The sequence below is a fragment of the Schistocerca nitens genome, chromosome 3 (assembly GCF_023898315.1).
Source record: "Schistocerca nitens isolate TAMUIC-IGC-003100 chromosome 3, iqSchNite1.1, whole genome shotgun sequence".
In the NCBI taxonomy this organism is placed as follows: Eukaryota; Metazoa; Arthropoda; class Insecta; order Orthoptera; family Acrididae; genus Schistocerca; species Schistocerca nitens.
This window is the reverse complement of record NC_064616.1, coordinates 348258437-348285021: the sequence shown is the minus strand read 5'-3', so window position 1 is coordinate 348285021 and position 26585 is coordinate 348258437. Positions and strand designations below refer to the sequence as shown.

General features: G+C 44.9%; 1 protein-coding gene across 1 annotated transcript in view; it reads left to right on the top strand.

Moving 5' to 3' along the window:
• Positions 1–26585, top strand: part of LOC126249227 (uncharacterized) — a 300476-nt gene continuing 273891 nt past the window's right edge. The window contains exon 1 of the mRNA XM_049950883.1: positions 1–127. Coding sequence (XP_049806840.1) covers positions 109–127 — 19 coding nt within the window. The 5' untranslated portion in view covers positions 1–108. The remainder of the gene's footprint in view (positions 128–26585) is intronic.

The following is a 26585-nucleotide window of genomic DNA, read 5'->3' as shown; positions in this document are numbered from 1 at the left end:
GTCGTGCCGCGCAACGGGCAACGTGCAGCGCCTGCCGCCAACGGTCAGTGCGCTGACAGACGCGGCCGCCACCACTCCTTACGTCTTCGATCCCACAGGGGATTCTGTATGCGCCTCTATGTCTTATGTAAGTCGGATATCGACAAGAGAAATACCGATGACGTCGCTTCTCTATACATTACAGCTCCGCTTTGCTTCGCTTTCAGCTATGCCTGCGATACATGCACTTAAGCAATTTCGTACAACTGAACTCATTTGCTTCTCCCTTCAGGATCAAAGATTTTATCTTGTCGCACACGCTTCACCTTGCAATCTGGCGTCTATATTCACAGACATCGTACGGCACGCTAAACTTACAGTACAGTGCAAGAGAAACTGTTTACGTGCTAATATTCTCCGTATTCCGTGATTTGCGCGCGGGTTAATGTCACGAGGAAGAATGTGACCACTTACAAGCTATACTCGTACAAGAAACAATCAGCTAAGTATAATGTCCCATCATTGTTTTCTATAAGTCTATACGCTGCATTAAAAGTGAGTTTTCGATTGAACCATGAGCTTACCGTGACTCAAAATCAGTTACGCTTCACATAAATAATATCCTGTGCAGGCGGTGCTGGACGGATTCGTTGAAGGTTAAACACTGCATTGTACTTTATTCAGCTGTTCCCTTTTTTGTTTATCAAAGACTATAGATTTCGGTTATTTGCCCATCTTCGGGTCCCAAAAAAATATTCAGATATGCATTGCACAATTTCAGTGCACAAAGGAATTCGAATTGTTCCATACTTAACACAGCTGCGTATGTGTAACAGTCACTCTAGTAAGCGTCAAACAAGCTTGTGAAAACTCAGTTCTCTGTTTCAGGCGGAAAATTTTAAAAGAATGTAATTGTACATTGCATATTTGAATAATACTTTCCTGGAACCCGAAGATGGTCAGGTATATGACCGAAACCGGTCGTCTTTAATAAAAATTACATAATACAGCTGCGTTTATACAGTTCAGTTTTAACTACAATTAGCAGTGTTGTCGAAGTCACGAGCGCACAAACCTCTTTTCACTGCGGTAATTAAGCGACAAAACATAAAGGAGATGCGCAAGCTTTTGGCGTCTGTATTTCTGTCGCATCCAACGAAGAGTTAATCTCTATGGCGTCCCGTTCTCACTGTAATGTATAGGATGTTGAAAACGCGTTCATAGGAAAAATGTCATAATTTTTTTCCCCATGACTATTATGAAACAGATCTGACTGTAGCGTAACGAATATGTAAATAATGAAGTTAAACTGTTAACTCAATTTCTGTGTTAATCGTCGCGTGTGAGACAATGCTTGCTCAGTTATACCACAAGAGTGACCATTGTTAAGCACATGTTACGAGCAATAGGAACTGGATGCAGTGCTTTTTTATTATCTCAAATGCAAGTCTTGTATCTTGTTCACGTTTTCGAGAGTAGTGTCTTGAGGGATTTTTATGTTATACGGCTGTTTAGTGTGAACGGGAGATATATTTCCATATGGCAACAGTGTATAATTACGGTAAACTGGAATTTACTCGAATTAGTGAAATCGAGTAAGCATAAATGAAAGGAATATACAAAGCTCGCTGGTATAACTAACGTTATAAATACAGTTTCTGCAGTAGTCGTACAAATGTTGGGCAATACTTTTACCCACGATTTTCCTTTTTATTTGTTTATTTCTACATTTGTTTCATCGGGCAAGATCAGGGCTTTCTTGCCCTCTCGTACGTCTAACTAGACATCCTTAGCGAATCAACATTGTAGTTTGTATAGTATTAGGTTGTGCATAAGTTCGTAGTGTTTTTGTTTGGCACGTTGGTATTCCGGTTGCTGTGGATTTATTTATCGATTGTCATTTTTTTGTTTGTAGTTCATTGTTGCTATTTGAGCTTACGTATTGTCATTTTCTCATTTGGAGATAGTGAGTGGAGCTATGGACGCTAGAAAATGGAGTGACAAGTGGAGAAATCGGAGCAGTTCCGACGTGTTCCTCTGTTCAAGTTCAGCAGAGGGGTGACTGCAGCTGAAGCAACCAAAAATATTTGCGGATGGGGATAATTCCATTGGACATAGAACAGAAACAAAATTGTTTTCTCCGTTTAAGGAGGATCGTGTTGACATTTGTGACTCTTCACGTTCAGGTAGATCTTCAGGGTTTGACGAAGATCGTTTAAACGCATTAATCCACAATGATCCACGTCGTGTACTCGAGAACTCGCAAATGTGATGAGCTATGATCATTGCACCATCATGCGACATTTGCACGCAGTGAGGAATGTTCAGAAATGGTGTGTGTGGGTACCGCAAGCTCTAAGCCAAAATCACAAAAATCAATGTGTGACCTATGTGCGCCTCTGCTTTCTCGTCATCAGCTGGCTCTTGAACGACACCGACAATTCCTATCTCGCATCGTTACTAGTTAGCTTCGTTATGCTAACATAAGGAAAGGAAAGAAATGGTTGAGCCCAAACAAAACAGCAACTCCCCGTAAAAGACGTGCGCGCCTTCACAAAAGAGAACGCTATGCATCTGGTGAAACAATGACGGTGTGGTGTACTGCGAATTGCTTCCCCGAGGTATAACAATCACTGCTGACATTTATTACCAGCAATTGAGACGTCTTACAGACGCGAGCCGAAAACAATGCCCAGGAATTATGCGGGAACGCCTGCACGCTTTCTGCTGGACTGACAGAAAACACTACACAGGAATTAGGGTGGGAAGTCATTTGTTACTCATCTTATTCACCTGATCTTGCACACTCAGATTTTCACCTTTTACGCTCTCCATCAAACAGTCTTCAAGGAACTTCCTTTCCGGATGAAAATATGCTCCGAACCTAGCTCGACGAGTTCTTCACCCCATACCCACGTGATTGCTACAGTCGCGGAATCGAAAAGTTACCTCCGCGTGACCAGACTGTTGTAAATAGTGAAGGAGGATATGTGATTGATGACTAATGTCTTTGTTGTGTGTATCTGATGTATTTATTAAACTTATGGAAAAACTCTACGAACTTATGCTGCAACCTAATACAAAGCAACATACACTCCTGGAAATTGAAATAAGAACACCGTGAATTCATTGTCCCAGGAAGGGGAAACTTTATTGACACATTCCTGGGGTCAGATACATCACATGATCACACTGACAGAACCACAGGCACATAGACACAGGCAACAGAGCATGCACAATGTCGGCTCTAGTACAGTGTATATCCACCTTTCGCAGCAATGCAGGCTGCTATTCTCCCATGGAGACGATCGTAGAGATGCTGGATGTAGTCCTGTGGAACGGCTTGCCATGCCATTTCCACCTGGCGCCTCAGTTGGACCAGCGTTCGTGCTGGACGTGCAGACCGCGTGAGACGACGCTTCATCCAGTCCCAAACATGCTCAATGGGGGACAGATCCGGAGATCTTGCTGGCCAGGGTAGTTGACTTACACCTTCTAGAGCACGTTGGGTGGCACGGGATACATGCGGACGTGCATTGTCCTGTTGGAACAGCAAGTTCCCTTGCCGGTCTAGGAATGGTAGAACGATGGGTTCGATGACGGTTTGGATGTACCGTGCACTATTCAGTGTCCCCTCGACGATCACCAGTGGTGTACGGCCAGTGTAGGAGATCGCTCCCCACACCATGATGCCGGGTGTTGGCCCTGTGTGCCTCGGTCGTATGCAGTCCTGATTGTGGCGCTCACCTGCACGGCGCCAAACACGCATACGACCATCATTGGCACCAAGGCAGAAGCGACTCTCATCGCTGAAGACGACACGTCTCCATTCGTCCCTCCATTCACGCCTGTCGCGACGCCACTGGAGGCGGGCTGCACGATGTTGGGGCGTGAGCGGAAGACGGCCTAACGGTGTGCGGGACCGTAGCCCAGCTTCATGGAGACGGTTGCGAATGGTCCTCGCCGATACCCCAGGAGCAACAGTGTCCCTAATTTGCTGGGAAGTGGCGGTGCGGTCCCCTACGGCACTGCGTAGGATCCTACGGTCTTGGCGTGCATCCGTGCGTCGCTGCGGTCCGGTCCCAGGTCGACGGGCACGTGCACCTTCCGCCGACCACTGGCGACAACATCGATGTACTGTGGAGACCTCACGCCTCACGTGTTGAGCAATTCGGCGGTACGTCCACCCGGCCTCCCGCATGCCCACTATACGCCCTCGCTCAAAGTCCGTCAACTGCACATACGGTTCACGTCCACGCTGTCGCGGCATGCTACCAGTGTTAAAGACTGCGATGGAGCTCCGTATGCCACGGCAAACTGGCTGACACTGACGGCGGCGGTGCACAAATGCTGCGCAGCTAGCGCCATTCGACGGCCAACACCGCGGTTCCTGGTGTGTCCGCTGTGCCGTGCTTGTGATCATTGCTTGTACAGCCCTCTCGCAGTGTCCGGAGCAAGTATGGTGGGTCTGACACACCGGTGTCAATGTGTTCTTTTTTCCATTTCCAGGAGTGTATAATGGCAATAATGCGTCTTCCATCATTGCATCTGTCAATGAATGAAACAGCGACAAGGCCGCTGTAACCAGGCACTATTTATTTATTTTCATAACACGTTTAGAAAGTTTAAACCTCCACCATAAGGTGGATTAATATGGCATGTAAGTGTTGTGTTACGATTTTGGGGTAACCTGCGGGATTGTCTAGAAGGCAAAATGACTAAACACCATTTTAGTGCATGGCTCATAGTTTTGTCGAGATCTTTGAAAGGATGAACGAAAATGTAAGTGTGAAAGTGTCAACGAACGAGGTAGCGCACTCGTTACCGTAGTGGCCTCGCATTCGTGAGGGCGAAGTTTTAAATCCGCGTTCGGCCATCCTGATTTAGGTTTTCCGTGGTTTCCTTAAATCAATTAAGGCAAATGGCGGTATGGTTGCTTTGAATGAGCATAGCCGATTTCCTTCCCTATCGTTCCTTAATCCGAGCTTGTTCTCCGTCTGTAACGACCTCTTTATTGACGGGATTTTAAACACTAATCTTTCTTCTACCTTTTCCTGTCGTGTTACGTCACATACACCATAACACTGAAATGACCAAAGTGTCGCCTACACTCTAACAAGTGCAAAAAACACATAGAAAAGCAAAACACTGTTTTGGGCCAAGCCTCGAAGCATTGTCGAGATCTTTGATTGCACAGATGAACCGAAACATCTCTATTGGTCACAGATTCTTTTCTGTCTAGTTAACATAACTTAATACTTTGTACACATATAAGAAATTAGGATGATACGTTAGAATCATTAAGTTTATGAGTTATGTTGCCAATTGTTTCAAAATTTATATGTAAACAACACTTTCTTCTACCTTTTCCTGTCGTGTTACGTCACATACACCATAACACTGAAATGACCAAAGTGTCGCCTACACTCTAACAAGTGCAAAAAACACATAGAAAAGCAAAACACTGTTTTGGGCCAAGCCTCGAAGCATTGTCGAGATCTTTGATTGCACAGATGAACCGAAACATCTCTATTGGTCACAGATTCTTTTCTGTCTAGTTAACATAACTTAATACTTTGTACACATATAAGAAATTAGGATGATACGTTAGAATCATTAAGTTTATGAGTTATGTTGCCAATTGTTTCAAAATTTATATGTAAACAACAATTGAATTATTATTACTATGTGACATTGTTAGTGTGTGTGTGTCCGGGGGGGGGGGGGGGGGGGGAATTGAGAGATGGAGGGTGAAATGACTGAGAAGAATAGTGCACAGTTTTTGTTATGACAGAGTTTGCAACTAATACGTGCAGTATCTAAGTAACTGTTGAGGTAAGACATGACTTATGATTTAAGTAACATGAACAACTGTGCTCTCCTTCTCTCACTCCTTTAACTATCTTATCTCTCAATCCCGCTCTTTTCCATATGCACAGTCACACACGAACACGTACCAACTTTTATTTTTACTTTCACATTTATATTTTCGTCCATTCTTTCAGCCAAACACATCCACAAAACTATGTGCTATTTATTTAAGCAGAGTTTTGTCTTCTTCTCTACAAGAAATGCCACAATTATCTCAAAGTCGTGACACAACACTGACATGTCATATATCAATCCACATAAATTCACCTGATAATGGAGATTTAAAACTCCGAAACGCGTCTTCGAAATAAATAAATAGCGACTGGTAACGGTAAACTAATTGTATCATTCGATGTCAACAACAGACACGGTAAAGCCTAACCAAAATGTTTACGTTTAAAATAGCTTTTCATTTGATGATTTTCTGGTACTTGACATGAGAGTACTTTCTGACAAAATGCTTCGTTTTTAAAAACTGCCAGTACATGCGGAAGCTCAGATTCTACATATCCAGTTGCTCGAGGTTCCAGAGTAGGCACTTCGCTGGTCATACAGCTTCGACATGATGATTACTTTACTTCGATGAAGAAGGAAATTCCAGAGACGCTAGTGACTTCGCGTTACCATTTGCTTCTCTTATTGCGACCACCAGCAGGAAAGTCTGAACTTAGTGAACGTAGAACATTTGCATTTAAACCAGACAATAGCCACCCACATGAAGTATTTCATAACTTACAACGAAAATGCAGACCCCTGCAATCAGTCCTCCCAGACAGGTTTCCAGCGTATCACCAGTAGATAAGAAAAGCTAAACGATGATTCGTTTCCTTCTTCAACGTGAGTTTCATTGTATGCGAATTAGATGGAAAATATTTTGCAAACTGGCTGTTTCTATCAACGAAACTAAATGCGCAACACTTAAAGGACATACCTCTTTAGTATTTTGCACATTACCGAGTCACCAATCATTGAATGAATTGTTATTAAATTTCCGTGCAAGGTGGAAGTTTCACATATATTTAAATATGTGGACGTAAGTTTAAGTTGGTATTTTAGAAATGTGTAAAACTTCTTTTGATATCGAAATATGTAAATCTCAAATGGTTCAAAATGGCTCTGAGCATTATGCGACTCAACTTCTGAGGTTATCAGTCGCCTAGAACTTAGAACTAATTAAACCTAACTAACCTAAGGACATCACTCACACACATCCATGCCCGAGGCAGGATTCGAACCTGCGACCGGAGCTGTAGCGTCTAGACTGTAGCGTCTAGAACCGCACGGACACTCTGGCCGACTGTAAATCTCAGTGCAGGGCAACAGAGCTATATGAAAATTTAATTTTGCACGTAAATACACTCCTGGAAATTGAAATAAGAACACCGTGAATTCATTGTCCCAGGAAGGGGAAACTTTATTGACACATTCCTGGGGTCAGATACATCACATGATCACACTGACAGAACCACAGGCACATAGACACAGGCAACAGAGCATGCACAATGTCGGCTCTAGTACAGTGTATATCCACCTTTCGCAGCAATGCAGGCTGCTATTCTCCCATGGAGACGATCGTAGAGATGCTGGATGTAGTCCTGTGGAACGGCTTGCCATGCCATTTCCACCTGGCGCCTCAGTTGGACCAGCGTTCGTGCTGGACGTGCAGACCGCGTGAGACGACGCTTCATCCAGTCCCAAACATGCTCAATGGGGGACAGATCCGGAGATCGTGCTGGCCAGGGTAGTTGACTTACACCTTCTAGAGCACGTTGGGTGGCACGGGATACATGCGGACGTGCATTGTCCTGTTGGAACATCAAGTTCCCTTGCCGGTCTAGGAATGGTAGAACGATGGGTTCGATGACGGTTTGGATGTACCGTGCACTATTCAGTGTCCCCTCGACGATCACCAGTGGTGTACGGCCAGTGTAGGAGATCGCTCCCCACACCATGATGCCGGGTGTTGGCCCTGTGTGCCTCGGTCGTATGCAGTCCTGATTGTGGCGCTCACCTGCACGGCGCCAAACACGCATACGACCATCATTGGCACCAAGGCAGAAGCGACTCTCATCGCTGAAGACGACACGTTCCATTCGTCCCTCCATTCACGCCTGTCGCGACACCACTGGAGGCGGGCTGCACGATGTTGGGGCGTGAGCGGAAGACGGCCTAACGGTGTGCGGGACCGTAGCCCAGCTTCATGGAGACGGTTGCGAATGGTCCTCGCCGATACCCCGGGAGCAACAGTGTCCCTAATTTGCTGGGAAGTGGCGGTGCGGTCCCCTACGGCACTGCGTAGGATCCTACGGTCTTGGCGTGCATCCGTGCGTCGCTGCGGTCCGGTCCCAGGTCGACGGGCACGTGCACCTTCCGCCGACCACTGGCGACAACATCGATGTACTGTGGAGACCTCACGCCCCACGTGTTGAGCAATTCGGCGGTACGTCCACCCGGCCTCCCGCATGCCCACTATACGCCCTCGCTCAAAGTCCGTCAACTGCACATACGGTTCACGTCCACGCTGTCGCGGCATGCTACCAGTGTTAAAGACTGCGATGGAGCTCCGTATGCCACGGCAAACTGGCTGACACTGACGGCGGCGGTGCACAAATGCTGCGCAGCTAGCGCCATTCGACGGCCAACACCGCGGTTCCTGGTGTGTCCGCTGTGCCGTGCGTGTGATCATTGCTTGTACAGCCCTCTCGCAGTGTCCGGAGCAAGTATGGTGGGTCTGACACACCGGTGTCAATGTGTTCTTTTTTCCATTTCCAGGAGTGTATGTGGAGTTTGTGGTGTTACTGCCAGACACCACACTTGCTAGGTGGTAGCTTAAATCGGCCGCGGTCCATTAGTACATGTCGGACCCGCGTGTCGCCACTGTGTGATCGCAGACCGAGCGCCACCACACGGCAGGTCTCGAGAGACGTACGAGAACTCGCCCCAGTTGTACGACGACGTTGCTAGCGACTATACGGACGAAGCCTTTGCTCTCATTTGCCGAGAGACAGTTAGAATAGCCATCAGCTAAGTTCATGTCTACGACCTAGCAAGGCGCCATTAGCCTTAGATAGCTTGTATCAAAAGAGTCTCACTTGTATCGCCACAATCTCCAGATGTCTCCTCAAGAACGATGTATACAAAGGAAGGATTAAAAGTTAAGTAGCCCAGAAGTTACGTATTTTCTTTATAGCATTCTTTAAGTCTCCTGTTTCAGACCTCACTCCATCCTTCGTGAGTTAGCGCGTGCATCTTGGCCGCCTCTTTCAATTAGTGTGCGTAGTGTTGGCAAGTCTGCCGACACTACAGAGTTTACGCTACACGATGCGAAATCCAGACTAGCTGGTATATCAAACATGTCGTCTACGAAAAAGCAACCCATTATCAATGAAATTTACGTACTCCGCCAGATTGAAAAACAAAATGACTCAATTTAAAATGTTGGCCCCGAATATTCCTAATCTTTATCTTCAGTCTTGCAAACAATCACTGTACCAGAATTGTTATTGTAATTACACAGCAAATGAACGTAGAAATTAACACGTCAGACTTTCTGATAAAACTGCTTGGAAATTCACGGGACAGCACTTTACTGAAATCTTTTACTGGTATTAAACCTCTGAACTGATACTGATATTATTTTCACAAATACACTCTGACAGACACAGTGGACATGAACTTTGATGGTAATTAAATTTATTTGCCTAACCGTGCTCACGGAACGCTCGTCGGGTTTGTGACACCTGCACGGAGCTACACTTGTACTGAGAGGGAATGTGTTGACGTCTGCATGGAGCCGAGGACTCTGTAGGTAGTGGACAGGGTGTTCCAGAACTAGGATACACCGGCCCTTCCGCCACTACCTGCGACGTATTCTGGAGAAGGCCAAAGCGCATTTCTTACACGAAGTTCCCTGTCCCCGCAGCAGTTCGTACTGTGCGTGGCTTTCTCCCAGAGTTCAATACTGTAGCTGACCTCTGACTGGCAATTAGTGTTCCGTGTTTTAGTGCTGAGATAACGGAGTTCACCGAGACCACCAAAGGGAAGACCTACGCCGGGTGTGCTATACACACAAACATGAAGTGACTTACTGAGGCTGTGTTAACTTCAAAAACAATAACTCAAAGGAAAAGTACCCACAAAAAATAACACAGTTTTAGGGGATGGTAGCCACATTTGTATTCCAGATGAAGCAGAACATAAAGTACGAAAACATTCTGTCAGCGCTAAGAGGCGGCGAAAAGAAACAGACGCTACAGTTTCATCAGTTTTCGTTGAAGAAGCAGGGCAGCTCTACAATCGAGACTACGACTTACAAGGGAACCTCCCCATCGCACCCCCCTCAGATTTAGTTATAAGTTGGCACAGTGGATAGGCCTTGAAAAACTGAACACAGATCAATCGAGAAAACAGGAAGAAGTTGTATGGAACTATGAAAAAAATAAGCAAAATATACAAACTGAGTAGTCCGTGCGCAAGACAGCCAACATCAAGGAAATCCTGAACTGAGGGGCGCCGTGGTCCCGTGGTTAGCGTGAGCAGCTACGAAACGTAAGGTCCCTGGTTCAATCCACCCTCGAGTGAAATGTTTTAATTTTTATTTTCAGACAATTATCAAAGTTCATGCACTCAAACATGATCTACTTCGCTCTCCAAAATTCCAGGACATGTTCAGATTTGCTTGGACACATGCAGGATTTGACGGTCTGCACACGGAAATATTTAAAAAACGTTAAAAACATATGTTTTGACAGAGCACAGGGGAAACTGTGCGACTGTGAAACTGTTGCATTCATTTGTTGCAGTTTATGTGACAAACTCTTATGTTTTCATCACTTTTTTGGGAGTGATTATCACATCCACAAGAAAACCTAAATCGGGCAAGGTAGAAGAATCTTTTTACCCATTCGCCAGGTTTACAAGTTAGGTGGGTCGACAACATATTCCTGTCATGTGTTGTATAGAATATATCAGACGTGTTTTCCTGTGGAGGAATCGGTTGACCTATGACCTTGCGAGCTAACGTTTTCGGTGCCCATTGGAGAGGCACGTCCTTTCGTCTATTAATCGCACGGTTTTGCGGTCGCAAAACACAGACAGTAAACTTATTACAGTGAACAGAGACGTCAATGAACGAACGGACTGATCATAACTTTGCGAAAATAAAAAATGTAAACTTTTCACTCGAGGGAAGACTTGAACCAAGGACCTCTCATTCCGGAGCTGCTCACGCTTACGACGGGACCACGGCGCTCCTCGTCTCACATTTTCCTTAATGTTGCCTATCTTGCGCATGGACTACTTAGCTCGTATATTTTGCTTATTTTTTTCATAGTTCCACACAACTTCTTCCTGTTTTCTCGATTGATCTGTGTTCAGTTTTTCAAGGCCTATCCACTGTGCCAACTTATAACTAAATCTGAGGGGGGTGCGATGAGGAGGTTCCCTTGTTATTAACATCATTACCATCACACGGATGTGCGAAACAATCGTTTACACCGCATTAGATGAAAATATATGGGAATTACTACACAAGATCCCACCTATTCTGCAGGAGTATCCTTCCAAGAAAATAATTTACTGATGGTAGCAATTTTTTACTCACAAATGATAGCAGGGGCCAAATGACAGAATACTGGTGTTTGCAGCAAAAACTGTGTTTCATTCTTTGCGGATGGAACGTTCAGGACTTCGAGCAAGAAGTTTGGACAGTGGTTTGTACTCCAATGCATGGACGTGATAGTATGCTCTTCAAACCACTGTAGCGCGAGACAGACAGTTATTCTGCTGGAATATGCCATCGCCGTCGGGGAATACATCAAGCACGAAGGCATACAGGTGACACACAGTACTGATCACATAGTTCACATCTGTCATGGCGTCTTTGATAACTACCGGACGGTTTTCGTTCATCGCTGCCTACAACCGTTTTATTCCAAGTTTTCTTTCTCGCTTTTTTGTGTCATATTGGGACATTTATTATTAATTAATTTTCGAAATTGCCTTATAGACTTCGTCGTACGCCCCTCTCCCTTCAGGTGGGTACAACATTCCTGCACTTTTATATTAGTACTGCGTCAACTAAATGGGCGACAGTTCACATACTGTTTGTGTAAGTGGACAGAGTAGCGACGTTTCTCGATTGGAAACAGTTCAAACAAATCAGTAAATCGTAATTAAGTACTGTTCACAATATTACAGTGGAAAATGTTGCAAGAGGTCATCCCTAAAATATATACAATAGAAGATACACGAATACAGTACCTGAATTTGCGTTCTGCATTGGAAAGAGTACTGCACGGTAAAAAATCGTACGTAACAGGATATAGTAGTTGTTTCTGGCAGCCTCATTCTTTTTCGTCCTGGAGGGCACATTTATGGTCCCTCGAGTATAGAAGCATACATCCTTCACGAATGTCACAATCAATAGTTCCAATCCGAAAAGAATATTCTAGTTGTATCGACTTCAGCGTAGACTCGAAATTAAGCGTTGAATTTGACATAAGACCTCCGCACAAAAATGAATTAGGGTCTTATTTCAGACTTCTCCGTCCAGCAGCTAATGTCTTTTGAATCGACTGAGTAAAAGGATTGACTATCACGCATGAAATCTCACTGCAACGAAGGCCAAAGCATGAAGAGCATCTCAGTAGAATTTCAGCAAAATGTGGGTATTCCGCAACATTTAATGAAATTGTAACTGAATCTCTTGAGCTTACGGCAAATAATGGAGAAGTGTTACGAGTGGAACAGGGAATTGTATCTATGCTTTATAGATGTAGAAAAGGCATATGACCGGTTTCCTAGGAGGAAGTTATTTTCTGTTCTACGAGATTATGGAATAGGAGGCAAACTTTTGTAAGCAATTAAAGGTCTTTACATAGATAATCAGGCAGCAGTTAGAGTTGACGGTAAATTGAGTTCATGGTTCAGAGTAGTTTCAGGGGTAAGACAAGGCTGCAACCTATCTGCACTGTTGTTCATATTATTTATGGATCATGTGTTGAAAACAATAGACTGGCTGGGTGAGATTAAGAAAGATATGTGAACACAAAATAAGCAGTCTCGCATATGCGGATGACTTAGTTGTGATGGCAGATTCGATTGAAAGTTTGCAAACTAATATTTTAGAGCTAGATCAGAAATGTAAGGGCTATGGCATGAAGATTAGCATCTCCAAAACGAAAGTAATGTCAGTGGGAAAGAGATATAAACGGATTGAGTGCCAAATAGGAGGAACAAAGTTAGAACAGGTGGACGGTTTCAAGTACTTTGGATGCATATTCTCACAGGATGGCAACATAGTGAAAGAACTGGAAGCGAGGTGTAGCAAAGCTAATGCAGTGAGCGCTCAGCTACGATCTACTCTCTTCTGCAAGAAGGAAGTCAGTACCAAGACTAAGTTATCTGTGCACTGTTCAATCTTTCGACCAACTTTGTTGTATGGGAGCGAAAGCTGGGTGGATTCAGGTTACCTTATCAATAAGGTTGAGGGTACGGATATGAAAGTAGCTAGGATGATTGCAGGTACTAACAGATGTGAACAATGGATGGAGGGTGTCCACAATGAGGAAATCAAAGAAAAACTGGGAATGAACTCTATAGATGTAGTAGTCTGGACGAACAGGCTTAGATGCTGGGGTCATGTTACACGTATGGGAGAAGCAAGGTTACCCAAGAGACTCATGGGTTCAGCAGTTGAGGGTAGGAGGAGTCGGGGTAGACCAAGGAGAAGGTACCTGGATTCGGTTAAGAATGATTTTGAAGTAATAGGTTTAACAGCAGAAGAGGCACCAATGTTAGCACTGAATAGGGGATCATGGAGGAATTTTATAAGGGGGACTATGCTCCAGGCTGAACGCCTAAAGGCATAATCAGTCTTAAATGATGATGATGATGATGATGATCTCTCACAAATGATAGCTATCAATGGCGATGCGCAGACGAAACTGAGCTCTTATCTATCTCAGTGCCAAGTCCATGATTAAGTTACATGATTGGGTGTTGTGTGATGTCCTTAGGTTAGTTAGGTTTAAGTAGTTCTAAGTTCTAGGGGACTGATGACCATAGATGTTAAGTCCCATAGTGCTCAGAGCCATTTGAACCATTTAAGTTACATGTTTATTTGACACGAAATCGTTTCTACTCACTCCGAGATTTCTCTGAAATTAGATCCTTCCACGACATTGTGGGACATTACGAGAGGCCTGGGACGTACGAAGTGCACTCTTATTTACAAAATCCTAACTCATTTGACGAATTACGCTCCATAGTACACTAAAAAATGTAATCACATTCACGTTTTATTATGCACAAGAAAATTGATTCAAAGAACTAAATAATTTGGTCAGGAAAGTCTGGTGGTAAATTCTAGCCACAAAACTTTGAACAAGAAACATATACACCTAACTAAATACTCTCCAGATAGTGCTGAGGGCATGGCAAATCAAACTTTACTGTTGCAGCGCAATTCTTTCCTTACAGTACCCTTATTTGCTGTAAGGCTCATTCATTGAGTTCGATTGGCAAGTGACGACTTGTGTCCCATGGTTTGCAGGTAGACAGCTCAAATCTTGATGGTAGAGGAAGGTTTCATCCCCATATTTTTGCTGATAGAAAAGGATGGACGCCGGTGTCCTGAGTTGAATTTCAAACTTTGCTTAATTTCTTTTCGTACGAGAGACCGTAATTCATTGTGAGCTGATAAATGAATATTCCGAAAGAATGTTCTCAGGTGAGGAACTTCTGTTCAGACAGTATATAGGTTCTGTGCTGTATGTAATAATAATAACAGCATCCTACGCATACGGAAAGATTATCCTGGACAGCAATCTCAGAATCTTATACAGCCGCTTGTAAATACAAAATAGTCGTATAACCGTGTATAGAGATGATGACAGAGATGTCGGTTCTGATTATGGGAGGTAGCGATCGTCGCTACTTACACTTGCCGTAGTTGGTCAAGGGCGATTTCTGCAAAAGCAGACTGGACCAACCATGTTCAATGTGGAACAATCTTAGTAAAGTTTTTGGCCATTAGGATGTAACGTCCTGTCGACTACAAAGTCATTTGAGATGGCCTGGAACATCTTTTCAATGGAATGATACCGATTTTTACATTAAACGACTTAGGTGAACTAGGGGAAGCCTATCTTTGGAACGCAATAAAGCAGCGATTCTGTGTGGTATGGATTCGAAAGTCCTTAGTATGTTTCCAGACGATATCTGCGCACAGATCACACAATTCCTATGGTTTGTGGGCGCAGAGCACGCGTCCGATAGACGACATTCCAAGATGTACGAAGTAGTTAGCTACTATGGAGATATCAGATGCTGATAGCCGGCCGTTTCCATTGAAGCGGCCACAACATCGACAAATGAACCATAGTAGAGAAATCTCCATAGAGTTATACCTCACAAAACAATACCAATTTTGGCACTGCCCCATACTAGCCGCCGTTTTCCTAATGCCGGGTTTGCTCTTTTGACAAGCTCACGGCCGATTTCTTTGACAATCGTTGTCCAGTGTGAGCTTGAGCATCGACTATAAAGACCTCGTCATCAGTGGTACAGTAACCCCATTTGCTAAGGAAATCACCCATCATGTTGGTGATTTCTCTGTTGGCAGATGAAATCTTTTGTTGACAGACCGAGGTGATGTATTGAGCTAGAGAACATTTTGAGCCTTGCTGTAACACCGATACGCGCGTTGTTCTCTCGTATCTTGGATTATGTGAACAACGATAGCAGACAGATGTTTATCATGCAGGGTACAACAAATATTTCTTTCGCAGTTGAATGTTTATTTTGTTTTTAACCAAACCTGTTGCCTATTTGTACTAGCTATCATCAGTGGTCTGTAACCCAAAGTGGGGGGCACTCTTCCTCGTGTGTGCGTTTTTTCCCTTTTTAAGAAATTAAAAAGTAACAAATAAAGTTAAATCACACACATATGTGGAGAGAGAGAGAAACAGAGAGAGAGAAAGCTCCCATCACTCACCCTCCTTCCACCCTCTAACAGTCTAACCCCTCTACCGTCACTAAACTGTTAAAAACAAAAGTTCGAAAATTTATTATTGATCACTAGTGCTCTAAACTAAGCATTAACTGCGTTTTAGTTGCAGATAAAAAATATGTTCAGCTATTGATATTGCATTTGGAGAACCTAAATTTACTATTTGTCATTTCCTTTATTAATTATTTTCAGAATTAGCTACAAATAAAACAATAATGACAATTTCTAGTGTAATTATGATTTCAGATTAAACTGAAAATATGAAAAGCGGTTATATTTTCTTAAAATCAAATCACATGTCAGTTCCATGTTTCATTTATATTTACAAAAAAATTAAGACTGAGTTATATAATCAGATTTGCAATAAACACAAAGTTACGATTTTGATTCGGTTGGGTCGCGTTGCAAACTAATCTATATCGGATTCTCCAATGATGAAAAAGAGATGTGCACTGACCAGATGTTTTACAACCCCCACCCAACATCCTTCATTCATGTCTACAGCAAGTGAGCAATGTCATGAGCACTATGTAGCAGGGAAAGCCATATGTAGTGAAATATATCAGTGTGGCATACTATCAGTTGGAAACCTGTATTCTGTGCATCCAGAGCCTACAGAAGAACCAGTGAACCCATAAAAAGAATAGGAAAATGAAAGTAAGTAATAAATCGCAACCCTGTAATGGTAAATAGATAAGTTAAATGTGCTGCCAAGAAACACTACCCATCTCCTAACAAAATATGTGTGCTTAAATAATTCTCCTTATATTACAGACCACTGATGATGTGTAGTATACTTGGGGAAAAAACCAAAGAAACATTTAATTGCAAAAGTTGGATTTGATCTCATCTACGTGACAAACATAACTGAAGTAAACGACTGGGGAAGAGTGGCTGCAAGTATTAACAGAGTTATCGTGCTAGAACACGGTAACGTATCTAAACGCATACCTCTACATGGGTGGTATCGTAAATAAATAAACCTTGTCAGTGACGAACACTGAAAGCTTGTCCGAGCCACGAAGTATTTTCACTGGCGTGCATCGGATCTACATGTTATAGGGATGTAGAAAGCTGCAAGAAACAGATGGTAATTTAGGGAAAGATGAAGTTTTATGATGCAAGGATGTGGTCACAAACAAAATTTTAATACTTATCATGTCCAAACAGATAGCTTCAACTTCATTTACTGTAAAATTTGTTGAGGGAATGAACTAACGCATTCTTGCATGAGGATCGATCGGATAATGAATTATTGTGAGCAAAGAAAATCCTGAGAAAATCGTACCACAATTGATGTATCAAGACTGAATAGGAAACTTTGCGAATCTTTCCTCGGTAGGTCACTCGTTAACAGGGCCAAGAGTGGCCTCTGGTCTGTAGGACGGAGCTAATTGTCTTAAGTGGCGGGCAGCGGCTCACGTGATGGCGACCTTTCCAAAGTCACACCTACAGAGCACCAGTTCAACCAATTCTCTCTCGTCACAAGCCTTGTTCCCATTCCTCAAACACCTCCTGTACGAAAGCCACGCCAGAACAAGTAACACTGATAAAGAATCTGCAACGTACGTATGTATGTGTATCAACGAATGAACTTGTAGATTATGCAGGGCTTCGGGTAATACCTAGGCCGTAAATATTTAATTATGGATTTTAATTTTGTGATCTATAGACCGCCATATCTAATTTTAGCACTTCGTTGTGTGAACTGCAGGCGTAGTTTTCTCGGGGTAACTACTGTGACTCTGATGGCCACGTGACGATCCCACTCAATCTGAATTCAGCCAAGTCAGTTCCACTGCTCAGAATTTAATTTTAGGCGTAGTTTTCTCGGGGTAACTACTGTGACTCTGATGGCCACGTGACGATCCCACTCAATCTGAATTCAGCCAAGTCAGTTCCACTGCTCAGAATTTAATTTTAATACAGCTTTCCAATCCATCACGAAATATTGATATTTCTAAATATCCGTAGGCCCTAAAATCGTTAATCCTCGTCTTATTACAGCATAGGAGGTAGAATGGCTTCCATGCTCGAATACGAGAAAACTGTTATTTCCACAACACGGTGAGGTACTAAATGAATTTTATCCATATTGGATGCTGTCGAACTCAGTAACTGTTCCTTTATCGGGTGTAGAAAAATATCCGCTACCAGTCACAATAAAAGGTTATTTATTTGTCACACGACCGGTTTCGGGCTTGCGCCCATCCTCAGGTGTTTATACATTCATGTACATGTTTATACTGTTGGAGATCAATAAAGATGAAGCACCATTATTACAGTTATGCTATGGTGACAGTTTTGCCACTTAGTTACACACTTATTGTCATTTTCACGTGCATATTTCAGTTTTCCCTAGTATAGCTTCAAAAAATGGTTCAAATGGCTCTGAGCACTATGGGACTTAACATCTGTGGTCATCAGTCCCCTAGAACTTAGAACTACTTAAACCTAACTAACCTTAGGACATCACACACATCCACGCCCGAGGCAGGATTCGAACCTGCGACCGCAGCAGTCGCGCGGTTCTGGACTGAGCGCCTAGAACCGCTAGACCACCGTGGCCGGCAGTATAGTTCATATTTCATTATTATGAGGTGCACTCGTGAAATACACTATGTTTACATACAAAAATGTTTGTATAAACACCTGACGATGGGCGCAAGCCCGAAACCGGTCGTGTGACAAATAAATAACCTTTTATTATGACTGGTAGCGGATATTTTTCTACACCCGACAGAGAGGGACTGTCTCATCACTTGTACAGTTTTCCATAAAAGAACTTAGAAATTATAACCATGCTGGCCTATGTGTCATGAAACTTATTTTTTTCTCAAATTAATATCTTTTCTCTTCTCAATCAATTTTAAACAAATATAATCTATATTGTTTAATAAAGATAATGCGACTGATGGACTGATTTTCGTTTTCAACTTAATACTAGAAAACGCTGTAAGACAAAAGAATGATGCTAAAAACAGGTAAAAATTACGCCAAAAGCTGCAAAAACTGAAACCAGAGAAATGTACACTCCTGGAAATTGAAATAAGAACACCGTGAATTCATTGTCCCAGGTTGGTTGGTTCAAATGGCTCTGAGCACTATGGGACTCAACTGCTGAGGTCATTAGTCCCCTAGAACTTAGAACTAGTTAAACCTAACTAACCTAAGGACAGCACAAACATCCATGCCCTAGGCAGGATTCGAACCTGCGACCGTAGCGGTCTTGCGGTTCCAGACTGCAGCGCCTTTAACCGCACGGCCACTTCGGCCGGCTGTTGTCCCAGGAAGGGGAAACTTTATTGACACATTCCTGGGGTCAGATACGTCACATGATCACACCGACAGAACCACAGGCACATAGACACAGGCAACAGAGCATGCACAATGTCGGCACTAGTACAGTGTATATCCACCTTTCGCAGCAATGCAGGCTGCTATTCTCCCATGGAGACGATCGTAGAGATGCTGGATGTAGTCCTGTGGAACGGCTTGCCGTGCCATTTCCACCTGGCGCCTCAGTTGGACCAGCGTTTGTGCTGGACGTGCAGACCGCGTGAGACGACGCTTCATCCAGTCCCAAACATGCTCAATGGGGGACAGATCCGGAGATCTTGCTGGCCAGGGTAGTTGACTTACACCTTCTAGAGCACGTTGGGTGGCACGGGATACATGCGGACGTGCATTGTCCTGTTGGAACAGCAAGTTCCCTTGCCGGGCTAGGAATGGTAGAACGATGGGTTCGATGACGGTTTGGATGTACCGTGCACTATTCAGTGTCCCCTCGACGATCACCAGTGGTGTACGGCCAGTGTAGGAGATCGCTCCCCACACCATGATGCCGGGTGTTGGCCCTGTGTGCCTCGGTCGTATGCAGTCCTGATTGTGGCGCCCACCTGCACGGCGCCAAACACGCATACGACCATCATTGGCACCAAGGCAGAAGCGACTCTCATCGCTGAAGACGACACGTCTCCATTCGTCCCTCCATTCACGCCTGTCGCGACACCACTGGAGGCGGGCTGCACGATGTTGGGGCGTGAGCGGAAGACGGCCTAACGGTGTGCGGGACCGTAGCCCAGCTTCATGGAGACGGTTCCGAATGGTCCTCGCTGATACCCCAGGAGCAACAGTGTCCCTAATTTGCTGGGAAGTGGCGGTGCGGTCCCCTACGGCACTGCGTAGGATCCTACGGTCTTGGCGTGCATCCGTGCGTCGCTGCGGTCCGGTCCCAGGTCGACGGGCACGTGCACCTTCCGCCGACCACTGGCGACAACATCGATGTACTGTGGAGACCTCACGCCCCACGTGTTGAGCAATTCGGCGGTATGTCCACCCGGCCTCCCGCATGCCCACTATACGCCCTCGCTCAAAGTCCGTCAACTGCACATACGGTTCACGTCCACGCTGTCGCGGCATGCTACCAGTGTTAAAGACTGCGATGGAGCTCCGTATGCCACGGCAAACTGGCTGACACTGACGGCGGCGGTGCACAAATGCTGCGCAGCTAGCGCCATTCGACGGCCAACACCGCGGTTCCTGGTGTGTCCGCTGTGCCGTGCGTGTGATCATTGCTTGTACAGCCCTCTCGCAGTGTCCGGAGCAAGTATGGTGGGTCTGACACACCGGTGTCAATGTGTTCTTTTTTCCATTTCCAGGAGTGTATAATAATATAAAAAGACTTTTTCGTGCCCTTGTACCCCGCTGCAGCGCCATTAAGCGTCGACCGGCCCAGCGTAAATAGCTCGCCACACAGTTTGTGCCTCTTATGTGGACATTTCTAAACCACCAGAAATTCCAGTGGTGATGTACCACAGTCCCGACCGTGGAAGGGTGTCAACATTGTTCCTGCTTGCACCGGATGGAAATTCATTAGCAGGCTGACGAAAGTACTCTGAGGATACAATTTTAACTGAAACAGACAAATGTGAAACAATAGGATATAGTCCTTTAGAATTTTGAAAAATGTAGCCGCGAGCAGCGTTCACTGACCAGATAAACTACTGAATGAAATACAGAGATAGTAGTCAATGAATGTAAGGATTCACATATATAATTATCAAAGTAATTTAAACGTCCCTTGTATTTTAAAATGCGGGAGAGAGATTTACTCACGTGAGAATTGTAACGTATTACAGATAGTGCAGAACCCATGAGGCAGCGATCGAGGTGACGTAAATGGTGTGTTTGAGATAACGACTTAGCACGTGGCGGAGTGCATCGTCTCACTGCAAGAGCGGACGTAGTCTACATCTGCGTCTACATCTACATATATACTCCGCAAGCCACCGTATGGTGCGTGGCAGAGGGTATCCTCTATCGCTACTAGTCAGTCCCTTTCCTGTTCCACTCGCAAATGGAGCGAGGGAAAAACGACTGTCTATATGCGTCCGTACGAGCTCTAATTTCTCTTATCTTCGTGATCCGTACGCGAAATGCACGTTGCCAGAGAATCATTCTGCAGCCAGCTTCAAATGCCAGTTCTCTAAATTTTCTCAGTAGTGTTCCTCGACTAGAACGTCGCCTTCCCTCCAGGGATTCCCATTTGAGTTCCCGAAGCGTCTCCGCAACACTTGCGTGTTGTTCGAGACTACCAGTAACGAATCTAGCAGCAAGCTTCTGTATTGCGTCGAGGTCTTCCTTTACTCCTATCAGGTGTGGTCCTCAGACAGAGGCCTCAGGAATGTGTCGCACTATTTTCCTATATGTGGTATCGAAAAATTCCAATAAAACGAAGTCGACCATCCACGTTCCCTCCTGAAATCCTTAAATGCTCGCTCCAGTTCGTATCGCTTTGCAACGTTATGCCCAGATACGAGGGTAATCCCAAAAGTAAGGTCTCCTATTTTTTTATAAGTACAGAACTCTGTTTGTGTGGCAGTTGGTCACACTGTTATGAAGAGTGCTTCACGCGCTGTGTGTAAACATGAACACGCCTCGCTGAGGCACTCAGTCTTCGCTTGGCAGCCGTTGAGAATGGAGCTCCCGTTGGATGTTACCGCCAAGTGCGAATTGCGCACAGTTATTCGGTTTTTGAACGCAGAGGGCACTGCGCCGATTGAAATCCATCGCCAATTGACGGAAGTGTATGGTGAGTCGTGCATGGATGTCAAAAATGTTCGTAAGTGGTGTAGAGTGTTTGCAGCTGGTAAGACCGAAATTCACGACGAACAAAGGAGCGGGAGACCGTCAATTTCTGAGGAGACAGTGTTGCATGTTGAGCAAAGCATGCGTGAAGATCGGCGGATCAGCCTGGATGATCTCTGCACGTTGGTTCCTGAGGTTTCCGGAAGCACCGCTCACAGAACTTTAACGGAAACATTGAACTACCGGAAGGTGTGCGCAAGACAGGTGCCAAGCATGCTGACTGAGGACCACATGCGGCCACGAGTTGATGCTTCCCGCGCATTTCTTCACCGCCTTACAGCCGAACAGGACAACTTTCTGGACTCAATTGTCACGGGTGACGAAACCTGGGCATACCACTCTACACCGGAGACCAAGCAACAATCACGCCAGTGGCGGCATCCTTCTTCGCCAAAGCCGCGGAAATTCAAACAAACAGTCTGCTGGTAAAGTCATAACAACTGTTTTTTGGGATCGGAAAGGAGTATTGTTGGTCGATTTTATGCCCACTGGGACCACAATTAACGCTGACAGGCACTGTGAGACTCTGAAAAAACTCAAACGGGCAATTCAGAACCGGAGAAGAGGAATGTTGAGCAAGGGCGTACACATTCTCCATGACAACGCTCTCCCACACATCTCTCGGCAAACCGTTGCTCTCCTGCAACAATTTCAGTGGAACGTAATCACCCACCCACCCTATAGTCCTGACTTGGCGCCCAGTGACTATCACCTGTTCCCTATGGTAAAAGAACATTTGGCCGGAAAGCGATTCAGCTCCGACGACGAGGTGAAAGAAGAGGTTCATTACTTGCTGAACAACATGGCGGCGAACTGGTATGACAAGGGCGTACAAAAACTGACACAGCGTCAACAAAATGCATCGACAGAAATGGTGATTATGTCGAAAAATAGCTAAATCTTCAAGTTGTAAACTGATGTAAACCACTGTAGAAATAAACAGGTCTATGTACTTATAAAAAAAATGGCTCTGAGCACTATGGGACTTCTGCGGTCATCAGTCTCGTAGAACTTCGAACTACTTAAACCTAACTAACCTAAGGACATCAATCACATCCATGCCCGAGGCAGGATTCGAACCTGCAACAGTAGCGGTCGCTCGGTTCCAGACTGTAGCGCCTGGAACCGCTCGGCCACTCCGGCTGGCTATGTACTTATAAAAAAAATAGGAGACCTTACTTTTCGGATTACCCTCGTATTTAATCGATGTGACTGTGTCAAGCAGCACACTACTAATGCCGATTCGAACATTACGGGTTTATTTTTCCTACTCATCTGCATTAACTTACATTTTTCTACATTCAGAGCTAGCTGCCATTAATCAACCAACTAGAAATTTTGTCTAAGTCAGCTTGTATCTTCTTACAGTCACTCACGACGACACCTTCCCGTACACAGAAGCATAATCAGCAAAAAGCCGCGGACTGTTACTCAGACTGTCCGACAGATTATTTATGTATATAGAAAATTATAGAGATTCTATTACACTTCCCTGGAGCGCTCCTGACGATACCCGTGTCCATAATGAACACTCGCCGTCGAGGACAAAGTACTGGGTCTGTTACTTAAGAAGTCTTCGAGCTTCCGTTTGCTCGACCTTCATCAACATTCTGTAATGGGTCATCGTGTCAAATGCTTTACGGAAATCTAGAAATATGGAATCCGCCTGTTAGCTTCATCCATAGTTCGCAGAATATCATGTGAGAAAAGGACCAGTTGAGTTTTGCAAGAGCGATACTTTCTAAAACCGTGATGATTCGTAGTCAGAAGCTTTTTTGTCACAGACAAATTTATTATATTGGAACTGAGTATATGTTCAAGAATTCTGCAGCAAACCAATGTTAAGGATGAAACTTCCTGGCAGATTAAAACTGTGTGCCCGACCGAGACTCGAACTCGGGACATTTGCCTTTCGCGGGCAAGTGCTCTACCAACTGAGCTACCGAAGCACGACTCACGCCCGGTCCCACAGCTTTACTTCTGCCAGTATCTCGTCTCCTACCTTCCAAACTTTACAGAAGCTCTCCTGCGAACCCTTTCTTTCTTTCAGGAGTGCTAGTTCTGCAAGGTTCGCAGGAGAGCTTCTGTAAAGTTTGGAAGGTAGGAGACGAGATACTGGCAGAAGTAAAGCTGTGGGACCGGGCGTGAGTCGTGCTTCGGTAGCTCAGTTGGTAGAGCACTTGCCCGCGAAAGGCAAAGGTCCCGAGTTCGAGTCTCGGTCGGGCACACAGTTTTAATCTGCCAGGAAGTTTCATATCAGCGCACACTCCGCTGCAGAGTGAAAATCTCATTCTGGAAACATCCCCCAGGCTGTGGCTAAGCCATGTCTCCGCAATATCCTTTCTTTCAGGAGTGCTAGTTCTGCAAGGTTCGCAGGAGAGCTTCTCTAAAGTTTGGAAGGTAGGAGACGAGATACTGGCAGAAGTAAAGCTGTGGGACCGGGCGTGAGTCGTGCTTCGGTAGCTCAGTTGGTAGAGCACTTGCCCGCGAAAGGCAAAGGTCCCGAGTTCGAGTCTCGGTCGGGCACACAGTTTTAATCTGCCAGGAAGTTTCATATCAGCGCACACTCCGCTGCAGAGTGAAAATCTCATTCTGGAAACATCCCCCAGGCTGTGGCTAAGCCATGTCTCCGCAATATCCTTTCTTTCAGGAGTGCTAGTTCTGCAAGGTTCGCAGGAGAGCTTCTCTAAAGTTTGGAAGGTAGGAGACGAGATACTGGCAGAAGTAAAGCTGTGGGACCGGGCGTGAGTCGTGCTTCGGTATCTCAGTTGGTAGAGCACTTGCCAGCGAAAGGCAAAGGTCCCGAGTTCGAGTCTCGGTCGGGCACACAGTTTTAATCTGCCAGGAAGTTTCATATCAGCGCACGCTCCGCTGCAGAGTGAAAATCTCATTCTGGCAATGTTAAGGATATTGGTCTGTAATGTTGCGGGGACGTTCTTTCACCACTCCTATGTACAGGAGTCACGCTCGTCGATTGTAAACTGTGGCGGCCAAACACGATGAACAATCCTACGGTCTTCTTAAGTAACGAGCAGACTAACATTATTCTCACTCATTAAGGGTGGGGGGGGGGGGGGAGGCATGTGCTGAGGGCACACCACATGTACGTCTTAGTTGTCCTGCTGCAACCTTTGATCCAAATAGAAGGCCTCAAACTGAGGGTCACTGATGTGCTTCTGATCTCAAAAAATAGGGCTAGTATCAACTACTGGGAGTGGCTGCGTTCATTGACTGCCTGCGGGACCTAGAGAACATCACCATCTTTTGCCACAGAGATCTCCATTTCTGCCGTAGTTCCAACTGTCGAAACACAGTTATATTTGTAGTACAGCGCCTCCATTTGAAAGAAGAAGGGCTGTTCCAATTTTTGTCTGAATTTAATGGCTGCGGCTATCTTCAGAAAATAATAAAATCTTCTCAGAATTATTGCACCCGATTTTAGATTTCGGCATATTGTTCCTTTGTACTTCAACAATCAATTAACCACAGTTTTTCTTCTCTCTTAATTTTTAATTGGAGATTGTTGTCGTTGTGGCCTTCAGTCCTGAGACTGGTTTGATGCAGCTCTCCATGCTACTCTATCCTGTGCAAGCTTCTTCATCTCCCAGTACCTCCTGCAACCTACATCCTTCTGAAAGGTATATTTGCGTTTAATGTTTGGACCACTTCGAAATAATAGAACATGTGTGAGACTTGTTCTCATCTATCTATCGCAGGGCAGAGTTTAACCTCTGTACGTAATACTGAGATAAGTCGCTTCTTTCCACGTTGGTTTTTACGCAGGTGGCCACAATGTTTTGAGTTGGATTTCTTCGGACGTTTATCTGCCATCTCCAGCCGTGTTTCTGGAGAAAGGCTTTCCGAAGGGTCGTCGTTAAAAGCAGAGACAAGGGCGGCTTTTTGCCGACGGCCTGTACATCGGCTCTGGCGTCTCATTGTGTCCGCTAGATGTCCCGCTGTGAAGGTTTTCGGCCTAACATTGAGATGCGCGTTGCCGTCGTAAAATGCTCGTTCCCTCAGAAATGCGTCTCATACCTCGGGTCTTGGAAATTAGTTGCGTGCAATTACTAGTGTGAGTGTTCGTGGTTCATAGTCACGAAATTCTGGCTTATTTATTCGATTTGTCTATCAATAATGTTGTGAATTGGCAGGAGCCAATTCACGGGGTTTGGAGGAAGCCGAAAGGCACGCGTTTAAGCTCACGCAGGCTGGCGTGAGGTCTGGAACAGGTAAAGTAATTATACTATCAAGAAAAGTACGTAGCTGCTGGAATACTTAACTGTAATCCATAATTGGTGAACATCTGTCTGACGGTACATGCATCACAAGATAAATAGCAAATGATAATGGCGCCTTGCTAGGTCGTAGCAAATGACGTAGCTGAAGGCTATGCTAACTATCGTCTCGGCAAATGAGAGCGTAATTTGTCAGTGGACCATCGCTAGCAAAGTCGGCTGTACAACTGGGACGAGTGCTAGGAAGTCTCTCTAGACCTGCCGTGTGGCGGCGCTCGGTCTGCAATCACTGATAGTGGCGACACGCGGGTCCGACGTATACTAGCGGACCGCGGCCG